At 42.3% G+C, this 23,848-nt stretch overlaps 1 protein-coding gene across 4 annotated transcripts in view; it reads left to right on the forward strand.

Annotated features, from left to right (window-relative positions):
- LOC122927429 (major prion protein-like) overlaps positions 1-12,955 on the forward strand; it is a 190,649-nt gene extending 177,694 nt beyond the window's left edge. For 2 of the 4 annotated variants that reach the window (XM_044279258.1, XM_044279256.1), the window contains exon 2: positions 10,199-12,955. In XM_044279258.1, coding sequence (XP_044135193.1) covers positions 10,209-11,129 — 921 coding nt within the window. In that variant the 5' untranslated portion in view covers positions 10,199-10,208 and the 3' untranslated portion in view covers positions 11,130-12,955. Of the gene's footprint in view, positions 1-4,668; positions 4,720-8,438; positions 8,575-10,198 lie in introns of those variants that run through there. The other 2 variants (XM_044279255.1, XM_044279257.1) reach the window with 2 other exon arrangements.
- The last annotated feature ends 10,893 nt before the right edge of the window (positions 12,956-23,848 follow it).

A 23,848-nucleotide genomic window follows, 5' to 3' on the forward strand; every position in this document is an offset into this window, starting at 1 on the left:
CTAAGAACATAGAATTATAGGTAATTTTGGTAGCAGTGTCCAGCTAAAACCTGTCCTAGTTTGCTAATATGCCTTATATGTGTATACAGCTAAACCTGCTAATAACCTTAAAGGGATTCTGTCATCAGAAATTAGGCCTATAACCTAAACATATGCCAAGGTCCGTACTAATACACAGAATCCTAAATTAACCTTATCAAATGCGCCTGTGGCTCTATAATCATATAAAACAGGTTTATATAACCTGCCACTCACGTCAGAAATGTGTCCAAGGGGACGTCTCATGATGCAGGGTGCCTGGCTGCAGCCATCTCCTTTCGGTGCCCAAAAGCAGAGTTATTTACTGTGACATCATGTTTTGGATGTCATATAACTGCTATATTTTATGTTCATAGAAGCAGAAAAAGATAATATGCCTTTAAGATTCATTTTGTAATGTAAGGTAAGCTCAGTGTCACAGCATAAACAGCAGAAAGCATAGTGTTAATCTGTTGTTGCTGGACAGAAGTCTAGACCACTCAAAGCCAGCTTATCACACAGCAAGAGTTTTCACCAATCACACCCAGCCTCACACACAGCCTGTCTAGGAATTCCCCCAGCTCCTGCTGCTAGAATCATTATTCACCAGAGACAGGAGCTGAAGAGACATTCACTCCACTGAGAGCTGAGCTTTATGGGAACAAGAGGCCACAATAGGTATTTAAACCCGTTATATAATGTTCAAATTGTTCGTATTGTGTTTAGAACTGTATACTGAACTAGATATATATGTGTTTACTTACAGTTCCACCAAATACAAATTGCAAGCATACAAACCAGATTCCATACAAATTGTATACAAACTTTGAACTGCTCATACCAGATCATAAGCAATTGCATACTGCAAACCAAGTTGAGCAAGCAGAACTAATAGTTAGACCTCAGATATACCTCTCAGAGAGATCATAAAGTGCTTAAATAACTTAAAGTGAGAATACAGATACTCAAGAGAGACATATATCCAACATTTTATGTTGAATGACAAGATTCCACAATTGAACCACCATCTTAATCATACTGCCATTTTGTGATATCTTTTCAACACGTGTTATGTGCATGGACTATCTGCTGCAGAGGTGGCAGTGTTATATGAAGAAAAGTTGAAGTTAATAAAGAAGTTATTTCAAGCATTTGGTGTGCTCTTTAAACCTACTGTTTCCATAAAACAGCGCTAGAGGAATTACAGAGTAATAGACAGTCTGGTTAGACTAAAAGTCAGATATATCAAAATTCTTCTAATGCCATCGCATAAAAGGCACTTCATAGTGCTGCGCCTGCCACAGGTAGCAGTTCAACAAGATGCTCATCGTGATTACACTCAACCTACACTGTCCCTGCATTCTCCCTCCACCATAAGTAACCCCTCCAGCAACCCCATAGAGTTGAATCGAGTGAGAGGTTGTATGTTTCATCGCTTCATTCAAACAGTGGAGCACACAACCCCATTTTAGTGATAAGTGGGGTCCCAGTGATCAGACATACACTGATCATACACTGATGCCCTATTTTGTGGGTATTGGATATTTTGTTGTAATCGGACAACCCCGTTAATAATGTTATAGCACAGAACTAGCATTTCATTATAATTAGTAGGGTATGACTTTAGTGACCCCTGCCAACAATTAAAACAAAGGGACCTTGGTCTTTTCAGTTTATTTTCTTTACAGTGCAGGACTCTCTGTGCTGTGAGATGCTCTATTTTAAAGATTAGTGGGGATCCAAGCTGCCAGACACCTCCAATTAACTCACAGATAATCTGGTTACCCGTCTTTTATTCATAGCTCTGCTTTTTATGCATTACAAGATCTTAACTGGAATGAAATGATGTTATATTTCAAAAATGTTCTCATCGACCAACAGTACTCATGTTCTTGGAATGGTTTCCTTTGATGCTTCTTCTTTGTCAAATAGTTTTACAAATATGTCACAATATTGAGAATGTGGAATGCTTATACAGTGAACTGCTAAAGGGTTAATACAATGTTTCACACTTTAAAGTCTGTTGAAACATTTACTGAAATGATGTGTGCATTATGTACCCCCAAAAACTAGGCATTTGGGAAGGATATAGTTAGCTAGCAGTCTTGCAAGAAGACCGACAGGGACTTTCCCCACCTAGCTAGAGTTAGCTGATTGTGTAGGCTACTGTAAAGTAGGCCAAGAATAAACTGAGACAGTAAGGTAAACGCACTTTTATGGAAGTAGACTATATTGCATTGGGAAACATCTGATCTAGTACTTCACTCCGCAGATTGGGAACTGCAGATAACAGCAGTGTTTGGTTGATTTGGGTAGACTGCATACTGTATTATGAGTGAGATTCAGGGATGACTACTACAATGATTGCCATCTCTTATATATGCGACGTGCCGGGTCCGCAGGCGAAACTCGTGAGGCTCACAGTAGGCCGATGGGGGCAGTAGTTGTTTGTACTCATGGTTAGCAGGGAACACCAGCCAGATGGAAGTTGATGTGCCCTTGATGGTGTAGGTGTTTAAGGTGCTTTGGTGCTTTGGTGGCTGGGCACCTGTGTTTGTGATGCCAGCACCATAAGGTGCAAATGTTGAGTGTAGTAGTAGTAATGAAGAGTCAGTTGTTGTAAAACAATTAAACATTTACTTGAATCAATAGTCTCAAGGCAGATGTTACAGTCCATCAATAAAGTGCATTCATATGGCACCAGTAATGATTCAGATGTTAAGGTAATGGTAATCCTTATATCAGGATTAGGCAATTGTCAATGGAGGAATTTCTAATACTGTTACTTGACAAAGGCTGAGTATATTTACTTTAAGTCCCGACTATAGCACTCACCCATACACCAAACCATATAAACAGGCCCACATATGACATGAGGCGAGATGAGAATCTCGTCTCATCTCGCCTCAAGCAGCATCTTGTGCTGGATTCGAAGGGGCAGCATAGGCACATCCTGTGACCGATGGTCCCCTTGCCAGTGGTGCTGTATTTTTCCCTTTATAAGATGCGTGCATCTTATAAATGGAATATTAGTGAGCGCTTCCATTATGGAAGCCCTCACTAGTCTGCTGGAGGCGGGGGAGTGAAGTGCTGTGAGCTCTTTACTTACCCATCCTCCTGCTTGCTCTTCTCAGGTCCCACGCCGCTGTGTCCTGGCTGCCTGGAGCATCAGGATGTACAGAGCGGACTCTGACCTGACGCTGCAGGAGGTCAGGTGACTGCAGCTCGGACCCTGAGAAGAGAGTCGGGAGACCTCCTAACATGGAGAGGAGCGGCGGAGCAGGAGAGGTACGTTCATTTATTTATTAATTTATTTAATAAGTCTTATCTGAGTTCTGATTGGGGGTCTGGAGGTCTGATTGGGGGTCTGGAGGTCTGATTGGGGGTCTGAGGTCTGATATGGGGGTCTGAGGTCTGATATGGGGGGACTGGATGTCTGATTAGAGGTCTGTGGTCTGACATGGGAGGTCTGGAGGTCTGATATGGGGGGGTCTGGAGGTCTGAAATAGGGCTTTGGAGGTCTGATATGGGGGTCTGAAGGTCTGATATGGGGGTCTGGATGGGAGTCTGATTTGGGGGATCTGAGGCCTAATATGGGTCTGAGGTCTTATATGGGGGTCTGTAAACCTAATGAGGGCCTGTAGGTATAATAAGCATCTGATATGGGTGTCTGGTCTGAGGTCTGATATGGCGGTCTGGAAGTCTGGAAGTCTAATGGGGATATGATATGGGAGCCTGGAGGTCTAATAGGGTTTTGATATGGGAGTCTGGAGGTCTAATGGGGGTCTGCAGACCTAATAGGGGTCTGAAAAGGGGGTCTGGAGGTCTGGTCTGAGGTCTGATATGGGGGTCTGGAAGTCTAATGGGGGTCTGACATAGGGGTATGGGGGTCAGGAGGTCTGTTCTGACGTCTGATATGAGGGTCAGGAGGTCTAATGGGGGTCTGATATAGGGGTCTGGAGGTCTAATGGGAGTATGGAGGTCTGGTCTGAAGTCTGATATGGGGGTCTGAGTGGTCTAATGTGGGTCTGCTGGGTTCTGGTCTGAGGTCTGATCTGAAGGGGATCTGAAGATCTGATTGGGGAATTTGGAGTTCTGATTGGGGATCTGAGGTCTGAAATGTGTGTATGATTGGGGCTGTAAGTCTAATGGGGGTCTTATATTGGGGCATGGAGGTCTAATGGGGTTCTGATATTGGGGGTCTGAGGTCTGATATGGGGGTCTGTAAGTCTAATGGGGGCCTGGAAGTCTAATAAGCGTCTTGTCTGAGATGGGGAATTTCTTATATGGAGGTCTAATGGGTGTCTGATCTGAGGTCTGATACGGGGTCTGACATAGAGGTCTAAGGAAGGTCTGGTCTAAGATGGAAGATCTCATCTGAGGTTTGATATGGGGGTCTGATCTTAAAGGTAAGAGGGTATTTTTTGTACTGGCACACTATCTGTGTGGTACCAGTATTTTCAGGGGAACTTTCTGCAGGATAGTATTGGGGAGCACAGCAGGCACAGTATTAGAGGTGGCAGGATGGGGTGTTCAGAAAGTGAGGAGGTTGATGGAAAAGTAGGAAACTAACATGTCTGTTTGTCAAACTCTGCAGAGAGAAGGGATTGCTGAAAGAAATCATGATGGCGGTCTGGTCTGAATGGAGAAGATGAGGAAAAAGAATATCTATATCAGAGAAGACATAACTGGATGTAAGAGGTACATATGTAGTACTGTATTACCCTGTATGTTCTGTATGTAATGTTTTCCAAGTATGTCTTTAAAGGGGTTGTCCGTTTTTTTTTGGTTTTTTTTACGTACGAGCGCTGCTTTCTTTGGTCTGTTTACCTGCTCATCACTGCAATAAGCAGGTGAACAAAGCAAACAGCTGATTCGTGGGGGTGCCGGGTGTTGGACCCCACCGATCTGGAGGGGATGGGTTAGGTTGAGAATTTGGCATGTGGGTAACATTTAAATCTTTACTTCAGGCAGCAGAAAGGCTAGGTCTTCCCCTGCCCCTGGCCGCAAAGCACTGAGGGAGGGGGAAGGGGGGGAGCCGTTTCATTTTTCGCCTCAGGCAGCAGAAAAGCTAGAATTGGCCCTGCATATCAACCAGCAGCACTGAACACCATTCCTACCTCTCAACTACTGTTCACTGGCCCACCTTATCCAATGAGTTATTTCAGAACAAATACTGTCTGGACATGATTATTATAAAAATCCATTGTGAAATAATAGATTTAGTATGTTATGCAATAATAATTAATAACTATTTCCTCATAAGCTTATTCTAATGTTATAAAATAACAATAACAAATGTTAAACTTAAAATTAGTAACTTTCATAATAGTACACTCTAAATCTAAAAGAAGAAAAAAATGTACTAGTGCAACTCAGAAAAGCGCTGAGAACCTAAAAAAGTCACAAATTATGGTGCACAGATGCCATGTGCCATAATGAGCGACTTTTTTACGCTACAATTGTGGCATAGAAACATTGATAAATGTCCCCCATTATGTTTGTTTTTCGGTAAAAATAGTCGTACTACTAAAGTAAAGGCCGGACTGGGGAGCAGAGCCTTTAGGGGAGGCCCACATGACGGGGGGTTTGGTTCAGGGAGACCCCGGGGAGTAGGGATAGGTCAGGGCTGTTAAAGGGATTGGGTTGTGGAGAGCCCGAGGGGTAGGGATTGGTCAGTTTGAGTTTAGGGGTGTAGAATAAGAGGTTAAAAAGGGGGTGCGGGGAGAAGAAGGGTGCCATTTTTAAAGCTTTAACCTGTGCAAGTGTTCGCAGCACTAACCTTAGTGATGGAGCAGCTTGAGGAGGCCATCTTCTCGCCTCAGCCATTGGTGACCCGGCGCAGAAGGCCAGACCGCTGGCGCGCTTTAGCACTGCTTCAGTGCCGGAGAATGAGCCCTTCTGAGGACCCTTCACATTGGGGTATTTTTTGTTTAACGAAGGGGGTTGTAAATTCTAAGCTAAATGCAAATTCAAGCACGAATGCTCCATATGTGGGGGGTCCCATTGAGCTGTGCAATGCTTCAAGAATAATAGACAGAGGGGGGCGACAGCAATAGCAAAGGGGGAGATGCCGATCCGTCTGGAAAGGATGGAGCCATTCCTCGATAGATACTCGGATAGAAGGGTCATGGAGTTGTTGCAGGAGGGGTTTTCATTAAGTTTTAGAATTCTGTTTGTTCCAGGGGAGGCGGTGTTGTTTAAAAGGAATTTGAGGTCAGCTATGGAACACCCGGAGGTAGTGGCAGAAAAACTTAACAAAGAAGTCAGGCTAGGTAGGATGGCGGGCCCTTTTTCAGAACCGCCATTAGTGAATTTGCGGCTGTCACCACTGGGGATGGTACCAAAGAAGGAGGCAAATAAGTTTTGACTTTTCCTAGGGGATCGTAGGTTAATGACGGTATTGATCTGGCCTTGTGTTCCGTGGTCTATACCTCATTTGATGCGGTAGTGGCGTCCGTTAAAAAGTTTGGAAAGGACGCATTGCTAGCAAAGACGGATATAGAGGCAGCGTTTAGGTTACTGCCAGTGCATCCGGATTGTCTGCATTTGTTGGGATGTCTTTGGGATGGGGTATTTTTTGTGGATCGTTGTTTGACGATATTCTTTATATTGGACACCCGGATTCGAGTGTTTGTGCATTGTTATTGCACACTTTGGGTACATTGTTCGTGGCGTTTGGGGTTCCGATGGCAACGGAAAAGACGATGGGGCCAGTTACAGAATTGGGGATAGTGATTGATATGATTAGGATGGAATGTAGATTACCACTGGGAAGTAGCGAGGGCATGGCGGTTAAAAAAGATTAAATTGTGTGAGCTTAATTTTACGTGCCAGATTATGCCCATGGGGAGGATTTTCAGCAGAAGGTTGGCAGGGGCGACGGCGGGGGTAGTTGCACCACACCATTACATCGGTTTGAGTAGGGAATTGCTGTGGACTTGCAATTTTGGAGCTCCTTCCTGGAGAGTTATAACGGTTGCTCTATATATGGGGAAGGTGGTGGACTCGTTTGATTTCGATCTGTTTTCGGACGCGGCGGGGGGTTGCTGTTTTGGCATTTATTGTGGGGGTCGATGGTGTGCTGGAGAGTGGCCAGTCAGTTGGGTTGAAAGGGGCTGAGTGAGGAATTTAGTATTGTTGAAACTTTTTCCTAAAGCGGTGGCGGTTATGCTGTGGGGGGAAATTTTTCGGGATAGGAAGGTTTGCTTCCAGTGTGATAATTTGGGTGTGGTTCGGGCAATGAACAGGTTGTCGGCCTCGTCGCCTTAGTAGTACGGTTGCTGCAGCGGCTAGTGTTAGAGTGTTTATCGCTCAATACCAGGGTGGTGGCGGTGCATGTGCCGGGGGTTAATAACTGTGTTGCTGATGCTCTCTCTCTCGTTCACAGTGGGAGCGTTTCCGGCAGCTGGCTCCGGAGGCGACGGAATTTGGGCTGCAGTGCCTGACTGGTCTATGGGATCTACTGGAGGAACCGTGAAGGGGCTCATTCAGGCATCACTGGCGCCCAGTGCGTGGGCAACATATTTAAAAGTATGGCAGTATTGGGAGGATTGGTATGATAGGTTGAATGTTGGGGGCGAGGATTTGGAAGTTCCGTTGATGCTGTTCGTAGGGCATTGTAGGTAGGAAGGTTGGTCAGTGACGAAGATGAATAGTTATATAGCAGGTTTGGCTTTTGGGTTCAAGTTGAGAAAAATGACAGATTTTACAAAGTCGTAAACCTTCTGGTCATTCGGGCGTTAAGAGTTGGCGTCGGTTAAGGGTGGGGGAGGATGGTAGGAGGCCGGTGTCTTTTGCATTGCTTTTGGAGTTGGGGGAGCAGTTAGAAGGGGTTTTTAGTTCGGCCTAGGAGGTGCGTTTATTTAGACTAGCCTTTTCATTGGCATTCTTTGGGGCTTTACACTTGGGGGAGTTGGTTTGTCCGAGAGTTAGTCGGGTGGAAGGGTTGTTTAGGGATAAATTGGATTTGTTCCACGATAGGGTGGAATTTGCAATACGTTGTTCCAAGACGGATGTAGAAGGAAGGGGGCGTAGAGTAGTGTTGTTCGGTATTCCAGACTATGCAATGTGCACAGTGCGTTGTATGCAGGAATATGGGGTGGATGTTGGGGTTGTGCCTTTATTAGTGCACGCTGATGGTTCCTTTTTGTCCCGCTTTCAGTTTTCAGCAGTTTTCACAAAGTGTTTAGAGCGGTTAGGGTTGGGTCAAGCAGGGTATTTCAGCCATTCGTTCAGGATTGGGGCAGCGACTGAGACGGCTAGGTGGGGGTTGGGGGATGATATTATAAAACAGATTGGATGCTGGGAATCGATTCTTTTTTTGGTCTTATATCTGTTTGATTTTAATGTAGTATGAGGGAGTTGGGGGGAAAGAGGCCTTAGAGGGGGGCGGGTGTTAGCAGCAGTGTTGTGTTTTGCTTTCTTTTTCTCATTACAGGTGCAGTACCAGCCCTGGTGTGGATCTTGGGACATTCATATGTCTTTTGGTGGGCTGTCCGGGCACTGGCTCGGCCGAATGGTCAGCAACTCGGTTTCGATCGATCAGCGGCATTGGTAAGATGGTTGGGTCGCAGGGGCATGGTATGGAGCCGGGTCCTACCGGAGGTACACCGTTTTGTTAGGCTGGATACGGCGCCAGATGTATTAGTGGTACATGTGGGTGGTAATGATTTGCCGGCGCGTCCACTTTGGGAACTTGTAAGAGACATTAAGTTCGACATGTTGATGTTGTGGGCCTTGTTCACAAATTTTGTGACAGTTTGGTCAGACATGGTCCCGAGGAAGGTTTGGAGGGGTGCCAGGTCGGTGGAGGCGGTGAACAGGGCCAGAGTAAAAGTTAATCGGGCGATAAGTCGTTTTATGGCCAGGAATGGGGCGATGGCAGTGAGACATATGGAGCTTGAGAAAGGTGTTGGAGGTTTTTGGAGGTCTGATGGAGTGCATTTGAATGCAATAGGCCTGGATATGTGGAGTTTGGCTTTACAAGAATGTATAGAGACCGCTTTGAGGATGTGGAGGGACGCACAGAAATAAGGGGTCAATTCAGCGCGTTGGTGGCAGGGGGAGGTCCTTGAAGTTGGTTATATTCACAGGTGAGGATGATGGGAGGGCTCCACAGTTGGGGCTGGACTCCCATGGTGGGCGATCAGTTGTGGCGGAATTAAAAGGGGCCATTCAGTGGTGCTTCTGAGCTGGCGGGCAACAGCTGGAGGCAAGATGGCTCACCTGGTCAGGTAACTCTGTTATTTGGGGCTTCAAGGACCTCCCCCGGGAGTAATTGTCATTGTTAGGGTCCATTCACACGTCCGCAAATGGGTACGCATCCATTCCGCAATATCGGGAATGGGTACAGACCCATTCATTCTCTATGGGGCCAGAAGAGATGCTGAGAGCGCGGCCCCGAACTTCCGGGCCGCGGCTCTGCAAAAAAAATATTGCGGAAGAAAAGGCAGTTCTATGGGGGGTGCCGGTCGGGTGTATTGCGGATCCGCAATACACTACGGACATGTGAATGGACCCTTATAATTATGTTTATGTTTTGGTTAAGAAAAGGTTATGGACATATATATATATATATAATTTATGTTAATAAACGGCTGCTGTGGCCAATTTAATCCAGCCTGGTGTCCGAGTCTTTATTAAGGTTGACAGGGAATGGATCATTGGGTTGGAGTTTATTGGGGGGGTGGGGCTTGGAAAAAAAAGGGGGTTAAATTTGAGAGGGGGCGAACGGAAAGTAACCAATACCCCCGTCTTGTATGTAAAGTTTGTTAAAATTACAGGGACCTTTGGATATGAATAAACATGCCTCGGCATTATCATAAGCAAGTAATCACATATAAGTAGTAGTGGTAATGTTATTTATGCTATCTCCAAGTACAGTGGCTTTTCTACTTTATAAAATAGTGTTGAGATTTTCTATATATTGACTTATTCTATTAACTAGATCACATTGGTTATGTCACACTTTCGCAGGGCAATTTGTGAGAATTGCTTAAAAACAATGTTACATCTAAGGTTCTTATTCAACTTGTTACGTATGGAGAAATTTTTAATAAAAAGTTTATATATATATATATATATATATATATATATATATATATATAAGACTCTTAAAAAAAGAATGATGATGAAATGAGAACATTTTCTGTAACAGTATTTGTTCATTTTATTGCAGATTGATCAAGATGGCAAAAGCATTCTGGATTTACATTGCATTGATCTTCTTTCTGATATTAACGGTAGCCTCAAGGAGAGGTGGGAAGAGTAGAGGTGGAAGCCACCGAAATCCAAGCCGCACTGACACTGGGAGTGACTCAAGCCCCAGCCACACAGGCAACACTGGGAGCGACTGGGATCCCGGCCGCACAGGCAACACTGGGAGCGACTGGGACCCCGGCCGCACAGGCTACACTGGGAGCGACTGGGACCCCGTCCGCACAGGTAACACTGGGAGCGACTGGGATCCCAGCCACACAGGCAACACTGGGAGCGACTGGGACCCTGGCCGCACAGGCAACACTGGGAGCGACTGGGACCCTGGCCGCACAGGCAACACTGGGAGCGACTGGGACCCTGGCCGCACAGGCAACACTGGGAGCGACTGGGACCCTGGCCGCACAGGCAACACTGGGAGTGACTGGGACCCTGGCCGCATAGACAAAACCAAGACCAACATGGAAATGGTGGCTGGTGCAGATGTTTCAGAACCCATTACAGGATTTCATTTAGGAAATCCAGCAGGCAACATGAGGTACCGTTTTGACAATGATATGGACTATTATTATTACAAGAGGTATTCCCAAAAAATGCCCAATCGAGTTTACAGACCATCGTATGTAGGTAATCGATATGTAGCAAAAGACAGATTTGTCACTGACTGCTACAACAGGACCATGACCGAATATGTGATGAAACCAAGCGATGGGAAGAATGTCTCAGACGTAGACCCAACAGAATACCGAGTTAAGAGCACCGTCATCCGGCAGTTATGTGTTAGCGAATATGAAAATGGACCTGAATATTATAATGGCTCCGAGTTAAATCTGCTTTTTAGCCCAAAGCTCATCCTCTTCATCACACTTTTTGTATATTTTGTGGTGGAATGATGTGAGAAACGAATGTGAGTGGGAAAGCATTCTGTACATATATAGATGAAATCAATACAGATGTGCTGCCCCACTGCCTAAACCAATAAGTGTTCTTCAGATTCCTTGTATCACTGGACTGTAATGGGACCCCGTTACAACATGTACTCATTGTGTCCTATGTTAGTGTACACGTGACGTTACACATCAGAGCTGTTTATTTTATATTTTTTTACAATCAGCCATCCGCCCGTCTTGCTCGGATGCAGACCTTAACCACCCTGTTAATAATTGCAACTATTTTTTTTGTTATTATTTGTCTAAAAAAATTTTTCACAGTGTTTAGTTTTTCTATTGTTTTTGCATTTTTTCACTTTTTTGTTTCAACCACCCAGGTCCATATTTATTGCATGGTTCTAATATTAATATCTAAACATCCACAGATATTTAATAGACAGACATTGGAGTCAGGGGTGTACACAGATCTCACATGGTCCCATAGCAAAATTTAGCAAAGCCAATCCCACAAAGGTACTCGACTCATATTTTTGATAAATTTATGACTTTTATATTATGTAAAGGAAAATTATAATGAAAAAAAACTTACATTTGGAAAACATGGAATAGCTCATTCTGAACACCATATTTCTCAAAGTATTTCTCAACTGGCTTAAATGCATTGATAAATCTTCTCCATGTAGCACTACGTTTCCTGCTTCCCTTCAGTACATGATAAAACTGTCTGCCTGCATCCACTGCTAGGGGTAGCTTATTGTATAGGAATTCATACAGTTACCATTGAAATTAAGAAAAATTGTAAAGCAATATTTTTCCACTGAGCTCCATCTAGTGGCCACTCCCCGAAATAGCCATTATTTCATGCTGGGAACAGCAGAATGTGTTTAGCCCCATAGCAGTCCCATGGTCTGCCTTTATGGTACTGTGGGTATGTTACTGATGGACGACATTATCACTTTGAGTTCCCTTAGTATTGCTATAGCTCATTTAGTGGTTGTCACATTCATTAAAACAAATGGCTGTCATAAAATTGCAGCAACGCATAAGACAGTAAAGATCCCTCAGCAAGGGGAACAATAATGGAACAAAATGGAAAATGCAAACTGCGACTGATCATTTGCAAAATGTGCATCATAACATTTTGAGTTGATAACTGAATATTTGGTCACAAATGTTCATATCTGTAACAGTAAGTGTGGACCCATTGTGCAAACTAACTATTTAGCTTTGGGCTAAACCTAAGGGCGTTGTCCTGGCAGTCCCCTGGTAGTCACCCTCTAAAGGGAATCTGTTAGCAATTCTAACTTTATGTAAACCAGTCCAGGGCTACATAGTGCTGCCTAACACAATGCAAAACATACCTGTCTTAGTATTATTTGTATTTCCAAAGTGACGAAAATTAACTTTTATACATATGAAAATGTGGTCTGAAGGATGCGCAGCGGGGCGTGCATAACTGTATAGGAGCCCAGGTACGCCTTCTGCCGGAGTCCAAGCCTCCCCTTTAGTTGTTCCCTGTACCTCCCCTTGCTTCATCCAGCCGCCCCCTCTAATGTGATGTCCCGATCCGCCTTCAGCTCCCGCCACATGCACGCTAAGTATGGTGAGGCTGATGCCCACCGGCAGTTGATTTCGGCAAAGGACAATGCTCACTAGTCGGCCGGGTGTGAAGGAGGATCATGACATCGCAGTGGAGGGGGCGGCTGGATGGAGCCAGGGCCGGTGCAAGGATTTTTGCCAACACAAGCGAAGCTACATTTTGGCGCCCCCCCCCCCACCCCCTCACAGCTCACCTGGCCCTGGTCCCGTCTGCAGCAGCTGGCCTCTCCTCTGTGTGGTCCTGGTATCTTCTCTCTGCTTCAGACAATCGCTGGTTTGAGGACCGTATTTTTCGCCCTCTAAGACGCATCTAGGTTTTAGAGGATAATAAGAAAAAAATATTTTCCATTACACCTCAGGTCAGACCAGTAATCAGACCCCCAAATGTTAATCAGACCTCAGCTCACAGCCCCAATCAGACCCCCAATGTTAATCAGACCTCAGATCAGACCCCCATGTCAGACATCAGCCCCCATCCATCAGCCCCTCATGTCACATTTCTCCCCCTCCATGTCAAATCACCCCCCTATGTCACATCAGCCCTCCATGTCACATTTTTCCGCCATGTCACATTTGTGCTACTTTAGGCACAACTCTAATGTGGACGTGTATCAAATTGCCATAAACTCCTCATAACGGATGGTGTGCAGCCCGGGATGGATGCTTCTGTTCAGGGATGCCTGGAGTCCCGCAGAAAGCCAGTGGTTCAGGAAATAGAAAAGATGTCCCACGGCGCACAAACCACCCAAAAGTTGGAGTGATATAGGTTAATAATTTATTAGAGCAAGTGGTACAACGCGTTTCGGGGTTTAACCCCTTCTTCAGGTACAATAGGCTTGCATCATGCAAGCCTATTGTACCTGAAGAAGGGGTTAAACCCCGAAACGCGTTGTACCACTTGCTCTAATAAATTATTAACCTATATCACTCCAACTTTTGGGTGGTTTGTGCGCCGTGGGACATCTTTTCTATTTCCTGAAACACCTTATGTCGAACAATGTCGTGCAAAAATATTTAAAATAAAAAAATAAGACACATGGCATTTTGCTTAATAAAGCTGCCCCAATGTCTTTTACCCCTTCAGGATGGGGCTATTTTCCTTATTTTCATTTTTTTACTCCCAGGCCAGAGACATAACTTTTTTTAATCTTTAGCCGTACATAGCCGTATAAGGGCTTGTTTTTTGTGGTTGCATACAATGTAGTGGGAAGCTGAAAAGAAATTGTGGAATTGTAAAAACAGCCACAATTCTGCCATAGTTTTATGGGTTTTATTTTATAGTGTTTCCTATGTAGTAAAATTGACCCATTACCGTCATTCTCTGGGTCAGTACAATTACAATGACACACACTTATATAGTTTTTTTTGCCTTTAATACTGAAATTGTATAATTGTTTTCTATGCATTGCCATATTAAGATCCCCATAACTTTTTTATTTTTATGTCTGAAGGGCTAATTTTTTGCAGAACCATCTATTGAAAATGTTATGCCCAGCCCAATTTGTTCTATGTAATTACTATATACTGTATATTCCATACGGAAAAACGGAATGGAAACGGAAACACAACGGGAAAAAAATGGAACAACGGATCAGTGAAAAACGGACCACAAAACACTGAAATAGCCATATGGTAGAGTAAAAGAGGCCCTAGGCTCCATTCACACGTCCGTGATGTGTTGCCGCAACACACCAGCCCGGCACCCCTATAGAAATGCCTATTCTTGTCCACAAGCTGCGGACAAGAATAGGACATTTTCTATCTTTTGCGGAGCTGCGAACCCGAAGATCGGGGACGCGCTCCGCAATTGCGGATGCAGACAGCACACTGTGTGCTGTCCGCATCCATTCCGTCCCCATAGAGAATGAATGGGTCCGCACCCGTTCCGTAAAATTGCGGAACGGATACAGACCCATTCTGCGGACGTGTGAATGGAGCCTTAAAGGGACATCTACAGGAACCAATCCCTTATAACCACATATAGGACCCCAGCAAGATGTTGTACAGTAACTCTCATACCATACAACCAAAAGTCTGCCGCGACTGCACCAAATTAGTTATCTCCTGTCCCCCTTCAAGACTTTGACAGGCAATTCTAGTGTTCCGTTCCATGCTTCAGTTCCTCACCATTCCGCGTCTCCGGATTTGTGGACCCATTGAAGTGAATGGGTCCGCATCCGTGATGCGGAATGTACACAGAACGGTAACCATGTATTGCGGATGCACAAATGTGGTCCACAATACGGCAACGGGCATCACATGTTCGTGTGCAGGAGGCCTAAAAGAGATCTGTTCTTGCACTGCTCGAATTAGATGAGAACATTTATTTCCAAACAATATCAGAAAAATAAGTTTGTGATTTGCAAATGCCAAGTGTGAACATGATTCTAGAAAAAAGATAGATAGCTCAAATGCCAAGTGTGAAAATTTTTATTATTAGCAGTAAAGTTGTTTTCGGTATCTAACAGCTTAACGACCCAGGACGAGCATTGCTCGTCCTAAATGGCCAGCACTTTGCACCCCCGTACGAACATTTTCGCCCTGCGGTCCTTCCTCCCCCCATGTGCGCTGCTGCTGTTGCTGACAGCGGGATTCGTGCTGCATGCACCAGCTTCGGTGATAACGCCGATTGGGAGGTTTGCGTTCCCTCTCCTTTCACAAGGGCGAGAATTTTGCGCGGGTGCAATACGTGAGGTCAACACATTGCACCCGCACTGAATCCGGACCCATTCACTTCAATTCCAATTCCATTCAAGACAATCGCATAAAAAAATAAAAAAAATATGGCTCTCAGAATATGGAGACACTAAAACATGATTTTTTTAATAAAAAAATGCTGTTATTGTGTAAAACAAATAAATAAATAAAAGTATACATATTAGGTATCGCCGCGTCCGTAAGAACCTGCTGTATAAAAATATCACATGACCTAACCCCTCAGGTGAAAAAATAAAAAATAAAAATAAAAAGTGTCTCATAAAAGCCATTTTTTGTCACCTTATGTTACAAAAAGTGTAATACCAAGCGATCAAAAAGTAATACGCACCCTAAAATAGTACCAATCAAACCGGCATCTCATACCGAAAGACCCTACATAAGACATTTGCCCAAAAGATTTATAAAAAAACTATGGCATTCAGAATATGGAGACACAGAAAAAATATAAAAAATATAAAAATCTAAACTGAAACAAACAAAAAAAGTTGTCATATTTGGTATTGCCGCGTCCGTAACAACCTGCTCTATAAAAATAGCACATGATCTAACCTGTCAGATGAACATTGTAAAGAGCAAACCATAAAAACTGTGCCAAAACAGCAATTTTTTGTTACCTTGCCTCACAAAACGTGTGATATAGAGCAAACAAAAATCATATGTATCCTAAAATAGTACCAGCAAAATTGCCTAGGGGTGCATCAGGGGGGTCTTCAAATGTTACAAGGCAGCTTAAAATTATACCAGTGAAATCTGCCTTTTAAAAACCATATGGCATTCCTTTACTTCTGCGCAATGCTGTGTGCCCGTACAACAGTTTATGACCACATATGGGGTGTTTCTGTAAACTACAGAGTCAGGGCCATTCATATTGAGTTTTGTTTAGCTGTTAACCCTTGCTTTGTAACTGGAAAAAATGGATTAAAATGGAAAATCTGCCAAAAAAGTAAAATTCTGAAATTTCATCTCTGTTTTTTTATTAATACTTGTGGAACACCTAAAGGGTTAACAAAAGTTTGTAAAATCAGTTTTATATACCTTGAGGGGTGTAGTTTTTAAAATAGGGTCAATTTTTCGAAGTTTCTACTCTAGGGGTGCATCAGGGGGTCCAGTGAAATCTGCTTTCCAAAAACCATATGGCGTTCCTTTCCTTCTACGCAATGCCATGTGCCCATACAGCAGTTTACAACCACAAATAGGGTGTTTCTGTAAACTACAGAATCAGGGCAATAAATATTGAGTTTTTTTGACTGTTAACACTTGCTTTCTTAGTGGAAATTTTTTTATCAAAATGGAAAATCTGCCAAAAAAGGTTTGTAAAATCAGTTTTGAATACCTTTAGGGATGTAGTTTCTAAAATGGGATCATTTTTGGGAGGTTTCTACTCTGTAAGCCTCACAAAGTGACTTCAGACCTGAACTGGTCCTTAAAAAGTGGGTTCTAACGTCCCCATAAAAATAAAATGGCATTCACAAAATGATCCAAACATGTAGTTGACATATGGGGAATGTAAAGTAATAACTATTTTTGGAGGTATTACTATCTATTATAAAAGTAGATAAATAGAAATTTGTAAATTTTGGTAATTTTTCAATTTTTTCTAAAATTGGTATTTTTTATAAATAAAAATATTTATTTTTACTCAATTTCACCAGTGTCATGAAGTACTATATGTGACGAGAAAACAATCTCAGAATGGCCTGGATAAGTTATCACCACATAAAGTGACACGTCAGATTTGCAAAAAATGGGCCTGGTCCTTAAGGTGAAATATGGCAGGGTCCTTAAGGGGGTTAAGGTGCTAATTCGTGCAGTGCAATAACAGATGTTGTTTGTTTTGAAATGCATGATTTTAACCCGTTCCTATCTAGCACCAAACATGTACAATGCTAATCTGGTCTTGTAACATAGTGCCTGCTCTGGAGCAGTGTGGGCACCATAGCTGCAGGGTGCCTACTTTTTTCAAACACCAGACACCTGGGGCTAATTTCCACGATCGGTGGTTACACCGATTGCAGACATTTAACCCCCTCAGATGCTGTGGTCAGTTGTCACCACGGCATCTGAGGTGGCTGGAGAGGCTTTCTTATAGAGATGAGCGAATCGACTAGTCGAGTCACATAGAACTTCGTTCCAATACTGTACGGAGCGAGCGCTCTGTACAGTATTAGAATGTATTGGCTCCGATGAGCCGAAGTTATTACTTCGCAAAGTCTCGCGAGACTCTGCATAATAACTTCAGAAATTGATTTAGACTGTAAAAAAAAAAACATTTTACGAACTCAGAACTCATCCCTAATAGTGATCAGAGGAACTGTTGGTTGTTTCCAAACCCATGGTATTAGAGCTATAGTTTCTATGAAGGCCTGCAGATGGTAGCGCTCCATATGAAAATACTGTATTCACCAAATGTAGTCTAGAGATTGCTTGTCCCAGAATCTCAGGGAAGAGTTACAAAAAAAAGTTAAAAAAAAATGCTCCCTTTCCCCATAATAAAAATAAGCAATAAAAAATAAAGATCATAGGCTTTGCCGGGTCCTAAAATGCCTAATCTGTTCAAAAATATATTTATTTATCCCATACAGTGAACACTGTACCAAAAAAAAATCTAAATGGCCAATTTACAATTTTTTCATCACTTCACCTCCCAATAGAAATTGATAAAAAATTCAAATACATTCCAAAATGGTGAAAACTACAGTCAAACTACAGAAGAAGATCCCTTTATTGTCCCTCAGTTGGGAAATTCTGGCATAACAGCAGCAATCACATTCACAACAGGAGCAAAATAAGAGCAATTAGAAATGAAAGAGTAAAATACAAGAAAAAAATAACAGAATTTACTTAAAAAATTAACTACTGGGTTTCTGGGAACAGTGGTGGTTATAAATCCTAACCGCTGCTGGGAGGAAGGACTTCCGATAACGTTCCTTCGTGCACCTAGGATGCAGCAGTCTGTCACTGAAGGAGCTCTCCAGCTCCACAACAGCTTGAAGATGTCAGAATATGTTGATGCGAAGAACAAGTTTTTTTCAGTGATAAGAAAAAATGATATAAATGTGGTATGGCTGGGATTACTGACTTAGATAAAGGGAACAGGTCAGGGAATGCCGTAAAAACTAAACCCATAAGTCTTACATGCTTGCCGGAAGATTGTACAGCATCAGAGTGGGTATTTATATTGGCATTTGCCTCTGTGTCGTTTTTCATGTTTATAACAATGTATTCAACTGTGTTGTTGTATCCTCATGATATATATGCTATAGTACATTGTATGGAACAGTTTACAATAAACCACTATGGATTATACAGGCACCGGAGTGTTTGTCGCCTTTATCCAGGACAAATAACTTCATGAAAAAGCCACTGAAATCACTGTACATCTCCTTTAAATAGCCAATTAATCTTCATGGTCAAGTCTGACCATCAAGCAGTTAATAGATTGATAATCGTCTGAACAGACTAATATCTGTGTAATTGCATTAGAAAGTATATTAGGAAAACTATACTATCTTAAAGGATAACTGTCACACTTAGACCCAAATTTTAATTTTCATATATGTAGTTACTAATAACATGATATTCCAGAATCAGTTACTATTAGACTGACTTACCCCATATTTAATAAGGGAAACACTGACTGGATGTATCAAGTTATTTAATATATTAAAAATGTATTAAAAACAAACCCTTAAAATACACATAAAACATACATCAAATGATAAAATACGTGATATGCAGCATAGAAACAATATCTCCTTTGTGGTCAATATAGCAGCCGACGCACTGCTGTATGTGTAGGTGGACAAACACAATAGTAACAGCAGTGTCCAAATTCCAATTGAGATAAATGTAGCAATTCTATATTGGATAATGTTCCAATTCTATATATAGATAGTATTCCAATTAGAAAATATGGTGTGGACGTCAGAATCGACAGCTCAAATGTCCCGTACCTTTCAACAAATGCGGCACTATACCACTTGGGGTAATGATTCCGCGACTTAGATGGGGCGCAGATTTTATGCCAATGTCCGGTACTCAAAATATGTAGAGATGCGTGTAACAGCCTCCAAGTTACTCACAGTTTCTTGCCGCTGTAGTGTTCCAGTCTCCCCCTTCCTTGCTGCGTAACTGCAGCGCTGATCTCCCAGATGGCCGTGGCGTCCCACGTGACCTGGTCTCTTGGGTTCCGGGTTGACGCTTGTATGACGTCACTACTATGCGGCAGTAGCTTTGCGGCGGTAACTTTGATTATGGAGGTGAATCGTTGAATCGCTGAACTTTGAAAATATGCTAATATATAGCTTTTATTCTTCGCTTGGAATCCACGCACTCTGAATTGCCAGACGCGTTTCAGGGTCTTGCACCCCTTCCTCAGTGGCCACCGAGTGAGTGGATTCTCACTCCTTATGTATGGTGTTGTCCCACCCATCATTAAGCTCTCTAGTGCTTATTTGAATATGTGGGATGGATTTCATTGCTGCTTTTCTTATTATGGTTCAAAATAAAACATTAAAATAACACTAAAATTCATAAATATTATACCCAAATATTCAATATATTGTACTATTTTATAAAAACAGCTTTGTGGATAAACTGCAAGGTCACAACATCATTTTTAGGAAAACCGCATCAAAACCGCATCAGTGTGAATTGCGTTTTATATGCGGTTTTTATCCAACAGGATCAAAAATACTCTTTTCCTAGAAAATTCAACCAGAAACGCATCAATATATAATTGTTTGATGTAATTTTTGTGTTTTTGTATTCTGCTCATTGTGTTTTTTGGAATATTTATATGGTGGGGTTTGTTGAGTATAGGGGGCCTTCCAGTGGGGAGGGGAAATCACAGCGTCAGAAATTGACAAACTGCGATGTCCCATCTCCACCGGACGGCCCCCCAACGCTTACAGGAATCCAAACATCTCCATCTCCGCATTGAGCCCCCTTGGGATGATGGTGTCATACTCAAAAATTCTGCGGGATTCCTGTCTCGACATGTGAGCAATGTGATTTCCTCCTCTCCACATTTTCTTAACTCTTTCTATAGCGGTGAATTTGAGGCTAGTCGGATCACAATTATGTTGAATTTTGAAATGCTTCGATAGGGAGTGTGTTTCTAAACCTTTCTTTATATTTGCCACATGTTCGGCTACCCTCTTTTTGAGTGTCCTTTTGGTTCTACCTATGTACTGTTTCCTACATCCACATTCCAGCAGGTAGATAACATCTGTAGAGTCACAGGTCAGACATTCCTGTATTTCTACACTAAATGTGTTTACTGTGGATGTTACCTTTATTGTTTTTTTGGGGAAGCTAGTGATTTTACAATTAGTACATCTCCCACATTTAAAAAATCCATTAGTTGTCAACCAATTCTTTTTTTGTAGTTTTTGTTGTTGATTATCCTTCTTAGCTATTATAGTTGGGGCTATTTTGCCTGCCAAATTATTCGCCCTTGTGTACGTTATTTTTGGTACATCACTCAATAATGGGCCAATTAGCTTATCATTTAGTAGGTGATCCCAATGCTTTCGGATACTTCTTTCTATCACTTTATGTTGGGAACTAAATGGAAGAATAATTCTTATTATCTCATCTCGTGATTGTGGCAAACCTGTCTCAAAGAAGCTTTTCCTTTCCATCTTTTTTACTTTCTCCAGTGATTTGTCTATAATTTGCACTGGATAATCCCTTTCTAGGAATTGTTGTTTCAAGCCAGCAGCCTCTTCATCAAACTTGCTATCCACTGTACAGTTTCGCTTCAGTCTGCGAAACTGACTAGTTGGTATGTTGGTCAGCCATCGCGGAAGATGGCAACTAGCAAATCTGATGAAGCTATTTTTGGCCACTGGCTTGAAAAACGTATTGCATTGTAACTGGTTATCTCTGATCCAGATTTCCAAATCCAGAAACTCAACTTTTTCTTTTACTGGTGATTGGACTAAATCACCAGTAAAAGAAAAAGTTGAGTTTCTGGATTTGGAAATCTGGATCAGAGATAACCAGTTACAATGCAATACGTTTTTCAAGCCAGTGGCCAAAAATAGCTTCATCAGATTTGCTAGTTGCCATCTTCCGCGATGGCTGACCAACATACCAACTAGTCAGTTTCGCAGACTGAAGCGAAACTGTACAGTGGATAGCAAGTTTGATGAAGAGGCTGCTGGCTTGAAACAACAATTCCTAGAAAGGGATTATCCAGTGCAAATTATAGACAAATCACTGGAGAAAGTAAAAAAGATGGAAAGGAAAAGCTTCTTTGAGACAGGTTTGCCACAATCACGAGATGAGATAATAAGAATTATTCTTCCATTTAGTTCCCAACATAAAGTGATAGAAAGAAGTATCCGAAAGCATTGGGATCACCTACTAAATGATAAGCTAATTGGCCCATTATTGAGTGATGTACCAAAAATAACGTACACAAGGGCGAATAATTTGGCAGGCAAAATAGCCCCAACTATAATAGCTAAGAAGGATAATCAACAACAAAAACTACAAAAAAAGAATTGGTTGACAACTAATGGATTTTTTAAATGTGGGAGATGTACTAATTGTAAAATCACTAGCTTCCCCAAAAAAACAATAAAGGTAACATCCACAGTAAACACATTTAGTGTAGAAATACAGGAATGTCTGACCTGTGACTCTACAGATGTTATCTACCTGCTGGAATGTGGATGTAGGAAACAGTACATAGGTAGAACCAAAAGGACACTCAAAAAGAGGGTAGCCGAACATGTGGCAAATATAAAGAAAGGTTTAGAAACACACTCCCTATCGAAGCATTTCAAAATTCAACATAATTGTGATCCGACTAGCCTCAAATTCACCGCTATAGAAAGAGTTAAGAAAATGTGGAGAGGAGGAAATCACATTGCTCACATGTCGAGACAGGAATCCCGCAGAATTTTTGAGTATGACACCATCATCCCAAGGGGGCTCAATGCGGAGATGGAGATGTTTGGATTCCTGTAAGCGTTGGGGGGCCGTCCGGTGGAGATGGGACATCGCAGTTTGTCAATTTCTGACGCTGTGATTTCCCCTCCCCACTGGAAGGCCCCCTATACTCAACAAACCCCACCATATAAATATTCCAAAAAACACAATGAGCAGAATACAAAAACACAAAAATTACATCAAACAATTATATATTGATGCGTTTCTGGTTGAATTTTCTAGGAAAAGAGTATTTTTGATCCTGTTGGATAAAAACCGCATATAAAACGCAATTCACACTGATGCGGTTTTGATGCGGTTTTCCTAAAAATGATGTTGTGACCTTGCAGTTTATCCACAAAGCTGTTTTTATAAAATAGTACAATATATTGAATATTTGGGTATAATATTTATGAATTTTAGTGTTATTTTAATGTTTTATTTTGAACCATAATAAGAAAAGCAGCAATGAAATCCATCCCACATATTCAAATAAGCACTAGAGAGCTTAATGATGGGTGGGACAACACCATACATAAGGAGTGAGAATCCACTCACTCGGTGGCCACTGAGGAAGGGGTGCAAGACCCTGAAACGCGTCTGGCAATTCAGAGTGCGTGGATTCCAAGCGAAGAATAAAAGCTATATATTAGCATATTTTCAAAGTTCAGCGATTCAACGATTCACCTCCATAATCAAAGTTACCGCTGCAAAGCTACTGCCGCATAGTAGTGACGTCATACAAGCGTCAACCCGGAACCCAAGAGACCAGGTCACGTGGGACGCCACGGCCATCTGGGAGATCAGCGCTGCAGTTACGCAGCAAGGAAGGGGGAGACTGGAACACTACAGCGGCAAGAAACTGTGAGTAACTTGGAGGCTGTTACACGCATCTCTACATATTTTGAGTACCGGACATTGGCATAAAATCTGCGCCCCATCTAAGTCGCGGAATCATTACCCCAAGTGGTATAGTGCCGCATTTGTTGAAAGGTACGGGACATTTGAGCTGTCGATTCTGACGTCCACACCATATTTTCTAATTGGAATACTATCTATATATAGAATTGGAACATTATCCAATATAGAATTGCTACATTTATCTCAATTGGAATTTGGACACTGCTGTTACTATTGTGTTTGTCCACCTACACATACAGCAGTGCGTCGGCTGCTATATTGACCACAAAGGAGATATTGTTTCTATGCTGCATATCACGTATTTTATCATTTGATGTATGTTTTATGTGTATTTTAAGGGTTTGTTTTTAATACATTTTTAATATATTAAATAACTTGATACATCCAGTCAGTGTTTCCCTCTTGAGTGTGCCCCCTCGTTCATTTACACGGTACAATATTCTTCACTGGTCCTGAGGGTAGGACCTGAGGGTGAGCACCTATCCATACATAACAGGGGTGAGCCGCTGTACTCCATTTTTTACATCCATATTTAATAAGAT

Source organism: Bufo gargarizans, chromosome 2, assembly GCF_014858855.1.
Source record: "Bufo gargarizans isolate SCDJY-AF-19 chromosome 2, ASM1485885v1, whole genome shotgun sequence".
NCBI lineage: Eukaryota > Metazoa > Chordata > Amphibia > Anura > Bufonidae > Bufo > Bufo gargarizans.